General features: G+C 46.4%; 1 protein-coding gene across 5 annotated transcripts in view; it reads left to right on the forward strand.

Moving 5' to 3' along the window:
• MSH3 (mutS homolog 3) overlaps positions 1–12,821 on the forward strand; it is a 211,618-nt gene that overhangs the window by 91,138 nt on the left and 107,659 nt on the right. For all 5 annotated transcript variants that reach the window (XR_005776986.1, XR_005776987.1, XR_005776988.1 and 2 more), the window contains exons 10-11: positions 685–811; positions 3,799–3,883. Coding sequence is in view for 2 of the 5 variants with exons in the window: in XM_040421493.1 (XP_040277427.1) it covers positions 685–811; positions 3,799–3,883 (212 nt within the window). In the remaining 3 variants the exon portion in view is untranslated. The remainder of the gene's footprint in view (positions 1–684; positions 812–3,798; positions 3,884–12,821) is intronic.

The following is a 12,821-nucleotide window of genomic DNA, read 5'->3' on the forward strand; positions in this document are numbered from 1 at the left end:
ACCTTAACGATCTTGTGTGAAAGATGTGTTTCTCCTCCTCCCATTGTGTCTCTGTCTTTGTTATTTGTCTTGTCTTTTGGATATTAGTTTGATGAAGCATTACTTATTGAGAAGCTCTGGGCTCTCGGGTCTCTAAGATACCTTCACTACTACTTGATGTCTTATTGTTCTAGGATATGCTGCTCAGTAGTCCTATTTTGGACTGATTAAAAATAGACACAGTTTCTCTTAGTACACTTTATTGTTATATTACTGCTTGGCTTTTCATTTTCCATCATTGAATATTATCGAGTGTTATAGGTGCTCAATCAATGTGAATGTAATGCTTTACATGTTTCATCCTTTACCTTGTACTAATGTGCATGAATCTATTCTAGATGTGCATTGTCATTTTTTATATTCTTTAATAAATATACAATTATTTTAAAAAAAACGTGAGGTAGAAGCCAATTTGTCATTTTTGCTTTATCTCTGGGTGTATTCAGATGTGGCAGAATATTACCACTGTGGATTTGCAGCATCATATGCATGTCCTAGAGAATCACTTCACGTTTCAGGGCTATGTCCTGGTGACACATTTCTTTATGTTTTGCCCACCATTTTCTATATGCTGTTATAATTGAGAAGACTATTATTTGACTCCATTGTTCCTCATAATTAATTATTTCACATTTCCATACCTAGATGCATCTGCAGGTTCTCAAAGGTTAATGCACATCCTGAAGCTAGAGAAGGCAGTGATTTGTTCTTTGGCAGCGCTCATCACATATTTGAAAGAATTTCGCCTGGAAAGGATACTCTATAATCCAAGGTTAGAGCTGTAACAGCGTTTTCTATCCAATGTCCACAAAACCACATAGTAGTCTTCAGTGCAGCGAAGCTATATAGCCCTTTGGACTCGCATAGAGACAGGATGCTGGCATATCGGGGGCTCTTAGATGGTGTGATCACACCTAGGTCTCCTAGCTGCTCCTGTACCTGCATGTGAAGTGGAGCCATAACAAGTCACCAGTGAATTTCTTTCCCTGAACAACAAGATTAGCAGCTCTGCCAGCTTAAAAAAAAATAAAAAATTCTCTTCTCTTCAGAGTGAGTTTCATTCAGGGAATATAATCCACTGGTAACTATTCATGTTAGGCTTCATGCACAAGGCACAGAAGCTGTGCAGCGACACACAGAGATGTCTATGTCTGTCCATGCTATGATTCAATGTTTTGCTGTGAAATGCTCTATGTCCCATAATTAAGGGTATATAGCAGTGATGGCAAACCGTTTAGAGGCCGAGTGCCCAAACTGCCACCCAAAACCCACTTATTTATTGCAAAGTGCCAACACGACAATTTAACCTGAATATTACAGTCCAATATAGTATATCTTCCATGTACTTTATCATTTAGCTATAATAGCCTGCCTACATTCAGTGCACTGCCTGTGCTGTTCATAGTGCTCCCTGCGCTGATGAATGGCAGGAAAAGTCTAAGGCATATTGGTACACCATAGACTTTTTCCAAGGTGCGAGTGCCCACAGAGAGGGCTCTGAGTGCCGCCTCTGGCACCCGTGCCATAGGTTCGCCACCACTGGTATATAGTATTGTCCCCAGGAAGGCAGTAGAGTGAATCACAAGGAAACCAATGGAAAAGAACTCCATGTGCATCCATACGGTGCTACAATTAAGGCCCCTTGACGTTCTTTCCATTACTCCATTACTGCCCTGTATGACCGTATGCATCTTCTGCAGTCACTTGTAACGTGAGGATCCGAAAGAAAGTTACCCTAGATCTCTTACCCTCGAGCTGCCTGGACCTGAGTGAGATTACTTGGATTGGAATATCTGGCTGCTTTTACATCTGAATTTCCAGCTTTTCAGTGGAGTTAGTTTAATAAGGGCCAAACACTGGGCCGTTCACTGAAAGTTTGACATCTGACCACAATATAAAAGACTGTAAAAGTAAATATCTTTGCATATAACATTCAGATAGTTATAATAAGGAATCTTTGTTAATTCAGCCCCAGGACTAGTGCTTGCAGACTGTGACCATACTGTGTGAGGTGTACAGTATTTCGCCATGCAGTATCACTTGCAGTATAGTGAAGGTATTCTCCTCTAGAGGCATTGCTTTCTAGAAGGTTTACGGACTCCATGGGGTCATTTATCAAACTGGTATAAAGTAGAAATGGCTTAATTGCCCATAGCAACCAATCAGATTCCACCTTTCATTTTTTACAGCTCCTTTGGAAAAATAAATTCTGGAATCTGATTGGTTGCTATGGGCAACTAAGCCAGTTCTACTTTACACCAGTTTGATAAATGTCCCTCAGTGTGTCATCATGCAGGTCCTTTTGACCTTTACATAGGCCCTGTCCATGCTTTGGAGCTTTTTTATAGTCGGACTTTTAGGGTATCTTTACACGTTGCATCTTGGCTGTGTCCTGCGGTAGATACCGCTGCAGTTTCTGCCATGGTTTTTCATTTTGAATGGTGCAGTGCCATTCTCGGATTAACTCCATTGAATGGCGCTAAACCGAGAGCATGCTCCCTCTGAAACTCGTCTTGAAAATTCAACTTGTGAACATACCTTTTATTGTATTTAAAAAATGAGGCTCCTAAATGTTTCACATCTCCATGTAGACTCCACTCTTGCTTTAGGCTAGGTCTACAATACAACTTTAGCAACGACACACATTGCATGGTGCTGTTTGCAGTGCTGGCTGCATAGCAACTAATGAAAGTGAATAGGGTTCTGTTGTGACCCACAAATCACTGCAGCATACATTCATTCTGTGATAGCACCTCAGTACTATGCAAAAAAATGTAGATTAGCACATCAGAAGTCACAGGTGCACATCCATAAAGCTCCCTGGACCTGCAGACGGCAAACAAAATACAGTATGTATGGCAGCGCACCATTACACATGCGTACAATAGAACTAGGGATTATTCTAGATTAAAGTGGCATTATACCTACTATACATGAAAAATGGAAGCTCTTTGTGCACATTTTTGATCAAACGTGTGTCGGGCCCATCTACCAACGTCAAGGGGGCTTCTGCAGATGGACACCTAACACTAACAGAACCGCCTAACCTAAACCTACAATGTTCAGGGCGGTGAAGGAACCAGCTATATTTATTCTCTGCTCAGAAGCCATGGGCAGATGGGTGGGGAGTGCTCAATCTAAAGGAGGGAGCCACCCTCCACACATACTACGAGAAAATTTAGACTGGCACATCAAAAGCTAACATGCAGACACCAAACAAAAAACGTATGGCAGCACACCGTTACACATGCAAACAATAGAACCAGGGATTAGAGATTATTTTAGTATCAATACTAGTAACAATTTGATAATCACTAAGTAGTATGATGTCAGACAGATACTGAAGTAACAGGGCTGCACCTATACGCTGCTTAGACACATCCTCTTCTGTGCTTGTGCTGAAAGCATTTAGCGCACTTCCAGATGCTTGCAGCACAATCTGCTGGATCTGCACATCCACTGAATCCCTCCAGCGCAGAAAAGGATCGTTCCAGAGCAGTGGTCACATGGGTTAATTGTGTGATTGCCGCTATCTTGATTGCCATAGATGCAGCAGCCATATGTGCCTGCTATTTACAGACCGGATCCATGGGCAGTGGGGGACACTGAACTGGGGTGCTCAGGTAAGACGTGAGGCTTGGGGCTTCCAAGGCTAGTGCCCACAAGGTTAGGACATTCATTTAAAAAAAAAAAAATTATAGTCTTTACCAGACATTAAAGATTTATAACGTATTCTTCCTTGTACCATTTTGTTTTTAGCTGTTTCATGCCAATGTCGAACTCTGTTGAATGCTTTAATATGAATGGGACAACTCTAAGAAACCTGGAAATCTTACAGAATCAAGTAAGTGTCTACAACCATGATCTGCTTTACTGACAGCAGTAATTGGTAAGATATGCCCATCCTCAAGGGTTTAAAGCCTTCTGTTTTCAGTAATTTAAGCAGCTTTTTCCAGTATTTTGGGAAACAGTTGGTTGTGATTGTGCACTCCTTATTTCCCACCATACGCCCAAATGTTGGTTCTGTCCAAGGAATCAGTCTGTACATGGTTGGCCAGAGAGACACTAAATTACTGATGAGTGTTTTCTAATTTACTTAGAAGCAGTTAAATGTTCCAAATCAAATCACATGTGAATATGGTTATATTATGTTCAGTGCTTTATGTCTTTTATATGCTTGATTATCCTTGACAGATAGTGTTATGGTTTTGAGTAGAGAATGCAGAGCTGATATTTCAGCAAGGTTTTATGCTTTGACTGTAACTTTCATTCAGATTGCATTAGACTTCAGGTTTATTTCTTTCTAGATTTCTTTTTTTTCCATCATTAGAGTCAACACACAAGCTGGTGTTGGATATTTCCTTACCATAACGTGAATGACCTACCTTTTTGGTATACAGCTTTTTGTATCCTCCCCCCCAAAACATATTGAGGGTAATTTGTTATGGCTCTATGCCAGTTTTCCAGCATAGAAAAGTTGCAATTTATGTCAACTTCTTAATTCCACGCTTCTTTAAAATGTAACTGCTGTTTCATTTTTTTATACCCTAATGGTATAGTACACCCTGCTGTATAAATGCTTTTGTGCTTTATAATTTAATCTTTTTCAGTTTCACCTCATAATAACACCCAGAAATGTGTGTCACTTTTACATTGAGCAGCGTCTGTGGCAAACACCGCCACTTACAGAATGTCTTTCTTGTCTGAACCTCTTCCCCTCCCCCCTTTTCCTTGTACCCTAGTAATCTATGTATTGTATGTAAATGAGGCTGTTGGCAGTTTGAAACCAGGTGCGCATGCCTAGTAAAGTCAGTTGACTCCCAAACTGTGTGTCGTCCAGTCACTGGGGAAATTGTCTCTTGGTTATTGACCTGCTTCTTCAGCTACAAGGGGATTTAAGTGAAGATATTAAGGGTATACCGTGAAGCTCCGCAACAATTGGTGGCAAGCGGTGGGATACAAGCCTTGTAGCACAGCAAAGCAGCAGTTCGTTGAAACAGCCATTCGGATATACCGGAGTCCGAGAATATGTGCAGTCATTCGAACGAACGGTGAACGGAGACGAATTATGCAACATTGAAACGAACTACGTTAAAGGAATTATTGGAAGCAAGAGGAAGAATAGCCAGCAACAAAACTAAAGCTACTCTTGTGGCCGAACTCATGGAGGGGGACAGAGCGACCACTGCGGCAGCTCCACAGGAGACAGAGCCAACAGAATTTACAAGAGAGCTCAATAGCAGGTTAGCTTTTTACCCAAACACCCCCTCCGTGGAGACACTAGAAAGACTGATAGCAGATGTACACGAGTACATTGTAGCTAAGCAAAACGCTATTCAGCGAGTCGGGGAAGGAGCCCCAGCGCCCACCAGCACTACCCAGGGAAAAGCTAAGATTCCCTACCAAGCTTTTATAAATTACACAGAAGGAGAAAGTGATATTGACGAATACCTACAGGATTTCGAAAGGTTGTGCCAGCTACACGCTACACAGCCCAGCCGACCAAGTACCCCTGCTGGCAGGTAGATTGTCAGGCCGCGCCGCAGAGGCATACCGGACCGTCCCAGACGAAGACATCAGGAATTATCACAAAGTCAAACAAGCCATCCTAGCACGGTATGCCATTACCGCTGAGGCATACCAACTCAAATTCCGGGACATCAAGAAACAAACAAAAGACTCACACACTGAATGGGCACACCGACTACAGCGAGCCGCCAAGGGGTGGATGGAAGCGGCACGGGTCACCACTATGGAAGAGATGTTCCAGTAAATAGTAATGGAGCAGTTTTTTAATGGACTAACCACAGAACTTCAAAATTGGGTACGAGATCGCAAACCCCGTACCCTACCAGAGGCAGCCAAGCTAGCTGACGAGTTCCAAGACACCAGGCGAGATCAACGCACACCACACTGGACCACGTATGGATCTACCACCCCTCTGCCAGCAGTGACTACCTTGGCTCACCCACGACCAGCCGCGAGTCACAACCCGTACCCTCCTAGGTACAATACCCGACCACCGATCCGCTGCCACACCTGCAACCAACAGGGGCACATCCAGAGAGACTGCCCACGTAACCGACCTCGCCAGAACTGGAACCACCAGGGTCCTCCTCCCCCCAATCGGGCTGCAGTACACTGCTGCCAAAGAGAATCTGTGCTCCCAACATCCACAGTCACCTCAATAGAAGAGCCTCTGGGGATCCTACACGAGGTAAACCCCATACAAGCCACCTCAGACAACCGCCAAGGGCACCGCCAGGTGGTACACATGGAGGGGAAGGGTATACAAGGATTACGTGACTCTGGGGCCACGTTAACCCTGGTCCGAAATCATTTGGTGCCTAAGCACACCCTCACCGGAGACTGTGTAGCTGTACGGGTGGCAGGGGGAGCAATTTACAAAGTTCCCACTGCCAAGGTGCATTTGAATTGGGGAGCAGGGCATGGAAACGTGGAGGTGGGAATTATGCAGGATTTGCCCGCTGATGTTATTTTGGGCAACGACTTGGGGGAGCTCACCTCTGCTTTTGTCCCTCAACCAACTATCCAAGAGGCCTACCCGGTTGTTACCCGGCAGCAAACACGCACCACGGCTCCATCCGATCACACTGAGGCTCAGGTAAACAATATGCCACACACCCCTCCTATTCTACCCTGGGATGCCCCCCTGGAATTTGGCAGTGAGGTGGCCCTAGATCCCTCCCTGCAGGTATATAAAGATAGGATAAATAAGGACCAAGGAGGGTTGGAGGGAGAGAGATATGCTTGGGACAAAGGTCTTATATACCGCTATGCAGAGAAGGTAGTAGCAGGGTCCATACCCGTGCCCACTAAGCAGTTAGTGGTACCCCGAAAGTATAGACAAGAGTTCCTGCGCATCGCGCACGATATACCATTATCAGGGCATTTAGGAATCAGCCGAACGAAACATCGGCTGACGCAGAACTTCTTCTGGCCAGGTATCTCGAAGGATATTAGACAATACTGTCAAACATGCGATACCTGCCAGAGGGTAGGGAAGAGAGGGGATCGCTATAAAGCCAAACTCAGATCCCTGCCCATAATTGAAGAACCCTTCAGTCGAGTAGCTGTAGACATAATAGGACCCTTAGCGAAACCCAGTCCCTCCGGCAAGAAATACATCTTGACCGTAGTGGACTACGCCACTAGATACCCAGAGGCAGTGGCGTTGACCAACGTACATGCAGAGACTATAGCCGATGCCCTTATGCGAATATTCTCCCGTATGGGATTTCCCCAGGAGATTATATCGGATAGGGGCACCCAGTTCACTGCAGAGGTCACCCACCAACTCTGGAAAGTGTGTGGGGTGAAACCGATCTTAAACTCCGCCTACCACCCCCAGTCCAACGGGCTCTGTGAACGGTTTAACGGAACACTTAAACAGATGATCCGCACGTTCATAGACACTCTAAAAGACTGGGAACGGTTTTTGCCCCACTTGCTCTTTGCCTATAGGGAAGTACCCCAAGAATCCACGGGATTCTCCCCTTTTGAATTATTGTTCGGGAGGAGAGTGAGGGGTCCCTTAGACCTTATCAGAGAACACTGGGAGGGAGGGGTAACTACGAATGGTACCCCTATTGTCCCATACGTGCTGGAGTTTAGGGAACGCTTGGAGGCTCTGACCCAGACGGTACGTACTAACCTCCAAGCGGCCCAACAACGACAGCGCAGATGGTACGATAAGGGGGCCAGGGACCGCAGCTTTCAGGTCGGGCAGAAGGTGTTAATCCTACGGCCAGTCCCTAATGACAAGCTGCAGGCCTCCTGGCAGGGCCCATACAAGGTGGTGGAGCAAATCTGCGATACCACCTATGTGATCGGCCCGTGCGCTGGAGCAGGGGGCAGACGCATGCTCCATGTGAACATGCTGAAGCCCTACTACGAGCGCATAGAAGAGGTGACCGCTATTTGTGCCTCTGCCGCAGAGGACTTTGACAATTTACCTCTCCCAGATCTCCTAGAGAAAGAGGGCCAGAAAGAGGACCTGGAAGAGGTTCAGTTAGGCGAACAGCTGAGTCCCCAGGAAAGGGCGCAGGCTCATAGTCTAATAAGGGAAAAAGGAACCACTTTTTCTAATCTCCCCGGGTACACCCCGTTAGCCACCCACAGAGTAGAAACACCAGGGCAGACCCCTCTCCGCCAACCTCCTTACCGCATACCTGAATCCGTAAAGGATAATATGCGCAATGAAATAGAAGAAATGCTACAACTAGGAGTCATAGAGCACTCTGAAAGCCCTTGGGCTTCCCCAGTAGTTCTGGTGCCGAGGCGGGATGGGACTACCCGCTTCTGCGTAGACTACCGGAGGCTTAATGATAAGACCGTATCCGATGCCTACCCTATGCCCCGGATAGACGAGCTCCTGGACAAAATGGCCAGGGGCCAATACCTCACCACAATAGATCTTTGTAAGGGGTATTGGCAGATTCCCCTAGCCGAAGAATCCATCCCTAAGTCGGCGTTTGTCACCCCGTTTGGCCTGTACCAGTTTAAGGTCATGCCATTCGGGATGAAAAACGCTCCGGCTACTTTTCAGAGGATGGTGGATCGGCTATTGGATGGGTTCCAGGAGTACGCTTGCGCCTATCTAGATGATATAGCGATCTTCAGCCACTCCTGGACTGAACACCTGACCCACATAGGAGCCGTACTAGACCGTATTAGGGAGGCAGGATTAACTCTGAAACCCAGTAAGTGCCATATAGGGATGGCAGAAGTCCAATACCTAGGACACCGGGTAGGGAGCGGCCAACAAAAACCCGAACCGGCTAAGGTAGAGGCTGTAGCCAAATGGCCAACCCCTCGTACCAAAACTCAAGTACTGGCATTCCTAGGTACCGCAGGATACTACCGTAAATTTGTACCCAACTACAGTACCCTGGCCAAACCCCTCACCGATTTGACCCGCAAGAATCTCCCTAAGATAGTAGTCTGGACCCCAGAGTGTGAGCAGGCATTCCAGCAACTAAAAACGGCTCTTGTGAATTCACCTGTACTTGCCGCCCCTGATCCAACTAAACGCTTTCTCGTCCACACAGACGCTTCTATGTTTGGATTGGGGGCAGTACTGAGCCAAGTCGGAGCAGATAGCGGCGAGCATCCAGTGGCTTACTTAAGCAGAAAACTTTTACCCCGGGAAGTAAGCTACGCCGCCATAGAAAAAGAATGTCTGGCCGTGGTGTGGGCCCTTAAAAAGCTGCAGCCCTATTTGTATGGACAACCCTTTTCCTTACTCACAGATCACAACCCGTTGGTGTGGCTGAACAGGGTGTCAGGAGACAATGCCAGGCTGCTGCGCTGGAGTTTGGCGCTGCAGCCTTTTGACTTTACCATCCACTACCGCCCTGGGAAGCAAAATGGCAACGCCGACGGGTTATCCAGACAAACTGAACTTGAAAAGTGATCTGTGAGTACTCCTCCGGACATCCCCAAGGCGATCCGTTGGGATCAGACTGTGTATGCCGGCTTGGTTCTGGGGGAGCATTGTGGCAAACACCGCCACTTACAGAATGTCTTTCTTGTCTGAACCTCTTCCCCTCCCCCCTTTTCCTTGTACCATAGTAATCTATGTATTGTATGTAAATGAGGCTGTTGGCAGTTTGAAACCAGGTGCGCATGCCTAGTAAAGTCAGTTGACTCCCAAACTGTGTGTCGTCCAGTCACTGGGGAAATTGTCTCTTGGTTATTGACCTGCTTCTTCAGCTACAAGGGGATTTAAGTGAAGATATTAAGGGTATACCGTGAAGCTCCGCAACATGGCTCTATGCCAGTTTTCCAGCATAGAAAAGTTGCAATTTATGTCAACTTCTTAATTCCACGCTTCTTTAAAATGTAACTGCTGTTTCATTTTTTTATACCCTAATGGTATAGTACACCCTGCTGTATAAATGCTTTTGTGCTTTATAATTTAATCTTTTTCAGTTTCACCTCATAATAACACCCAGAAATGTGTGTCACTTTTACATTGAGCAGCGTCTTCTCACAGCGTTGTCATGTGCAGTCGTCTCCTCTCTGATATCAACAAGAGACGGGAGAGCACTGGGAGGACGAGCACAACCCTGAGTGCCTGGGCTCTGGCAGAAAGTGGAGGGGGGACCACGGCTTTAGATGGTGCTATCTCCTGAATGGTAGCAGCTAGAAACATGCAACTGGACTTGTTTGAAAGCTTCATACAAGACCAGAATGAGAGCTAAAGTCCAAGCAACAGAGGAGAAATCACTGTTAGAAATTGAGTCGGGAATAATCACGGGTAAAATCTGCTTTTATTTTCACTTTCAGCTGTATTCACTGCATCCCGATTTCTATCAGTGATATCTTCCCCTGTACTGAACATATTGCTGTCATTCTGTTATTGTCTGAAAGCTTTCAAATAATACAACACCCATATCTCTAGCTCAGGCATGCTCAACCTGCAGCCCTCCAGCTGTTATAAAACTACAACTCCCCCAATGCCCTGCTGTAGGCTGTTCGGTCATGCTGGGAGATGTAGTTTTGCAACAGCTGGATGGATGCAGGTTGAGCATGCCTCTCTGTCAGTGTGGAGGAGAATGAGGGAGCAGCTGCAGAGCTGACAAGTGACTATTAGGAGGCTAAAACAAATGCTTACTGATTTCATGTATTTGCAGGGCTTGTCTCTGGTTAGCTGTATGTGAGAGGATACACACTGCTCTGGGGTAGTGGGGGAAGTTATCTGCATTCTGATTGGTCCTGCTAGTTCATGTGAGGAGAGCAAGGGGTTATGGGAAGTGAGGGAAATACAGGATGGCCTCAAGGACAGGGCAAATATCACCACAGGAAGTGCAGCAGAGGCCATCTTAGGGTCCATTCACACGTCCGTAATGTATTGCGGATCCGCAAATTGCTGGCACCTGGCCGCAATTTGCGGACAAGAATAGGACATGTTCTATTTTTTTCCTGAGCCGTGGACCGGAAGATCGGGGGCGCGCTCCGGGAATGCGGATGTGGACAGCACACTGTGTGCTGTCCGCATCCATTCCTGCCCCATAGAGAATGAATTCCACAATTTGCGGAACGGATGCAGCCCATTCTATGGACATCTGAATGGACCCTTAGGAAGATGCTGAAATAGCGGCACAGAGAAATAGGGTTGCTAAGGGCTGAATACAGACACCAGAAAGGTAAAATTAACTGAAAAATAAAGCTTCATGAATATGTTCCCTTCAGCATCACATATGTTAGGAATTTCATTTTTGGTAGTGAAATGGCAGTTACACTTCAAAAAGCAGTCAGAACGAGACTGGACCTGGGCTAGACCTTCACAACCTGGCTTATTTAACAATATGTGCTCCAGAAAATTGCTCCTTCCGCACGGACAGCAACAAATTCTCAGATTCTTTTGGAAGCGCTCTGTTTACCCAGTTGCAGAAGTCAACATCATGTGACCACTGCAGCTAATCACAGGCTTCTTCAGTGCACTGCTGAGGCGAGTGATTGGCTGCAGGAGTCACATGTTTTGGACATGTCACCGCTTCAGCTGGGTAAAAAGAGCCCTGTCGGGAGAACCAGAGCGGCAGCGTTGGAGAGTTCAGGTTTGTAACTATCTATTCGTTATTGCAGGTGGGTCACATATATGTTGTTTGGTTTCCTCCTGAAACCGGACAACTCCTTTAATTGGTCAGATTTTTCTCCATGGGGGATTTTACTAAGAATTGCATGTGAGATGCTGGTCTTTAGTAAATTACCCCATTTATTTCAGTTTCCATAATAAAGTGATACAGGATAAGGGCATATTCACACGGTGGATTTTCACTGAAATCCATGTGAAAACTGTCTATACAGCCTCCCATTGTTCCTCAGCAGGAAGCCCTGCTGCCGTATATATGTATGAAGAATTTACCCCTCACCCACGACAGCACCACGAAAGAGGATGGATCCGCCCCCAAAGACAGGAAACCTGCGGCACAAAAAGGCGGAGACTCTTCTCTGCCCTCAGTATGGTTTTTTGTCTTTGAGGGAAAGCCTGTGGTTCGGCCTCCTCTCCCTAGGCTGCCCTGTTACCTGCGGTCCTTCGTTCTTGTGCGGCATGCTGTGCGCGGGGGGGGGGGGGGGGGGGGGCAGAGGCGCGATGGCTGTGTTCCTGAGCGCTGGAGGGCACAATGCTTCGGTGCAATAGCAAGCACCAGTAAGCATCCGTCGGCGGGCGCATCACGTGAGGAGGGGGAGTGGTCAAAATGGCACTGGAACCGGAAATGGCTGCCGGCGTTTGTGAGACACGTGAGGGCTGCAGCATGGAGGAAGAAGGAAAAGAGGCTATGGAGGAACCGGCGGCCAACCCAACCTCGGTACCAGGGAGGAGTGAGAGGCTTGTGTAGCCACATGTTTTATGACCATCTTTTGATGTACAAATGTGTATGTGTCTTTGCAGGAAAAACCTAAAAAAAAGCTGTTTCTAAGAGACGTCACAAAGAATGTGCCTTATGCAAATGTTCTCTGGCTTCTGACTATAGCAAGAGGTTATGCCAGCAATGCATAGACAAAACGGTGGCTGAGGAATCTCCATCCTTTTATAGTTGTCTGCAAAATTTTGTAAGAGCTGAGATTAACGCTTCTTTATCCTCCAAGAAGCCTGAGAAAAGAAAACGGAAAAAGAGTTTAATGCGGTTTCGTCGGGCTCAGATGACGGGGCGGAGGTCCAGTCTTTCTGTTTGGACTCTGACGCTTCATCCCTCTCTTCAGATTCCGATAATAATGAAATTAAGAGAGCTTTCTTTCCCGTGGAGGATGTGGAT

This window comes from Bufo bufo, chromosome 2 (genome assembly GCF_905171765.1).
Source record: "Bufo bufo chromosome 2, aBufBuf1.1, whole genome shotgun sequence".
Taxonomy (NCBI): domain Eukaryota; kingdom Metazoa; phylum Chordata; class Amphibia; order Anura; family Bufonidae; genus Bufo; species Bufo bufo.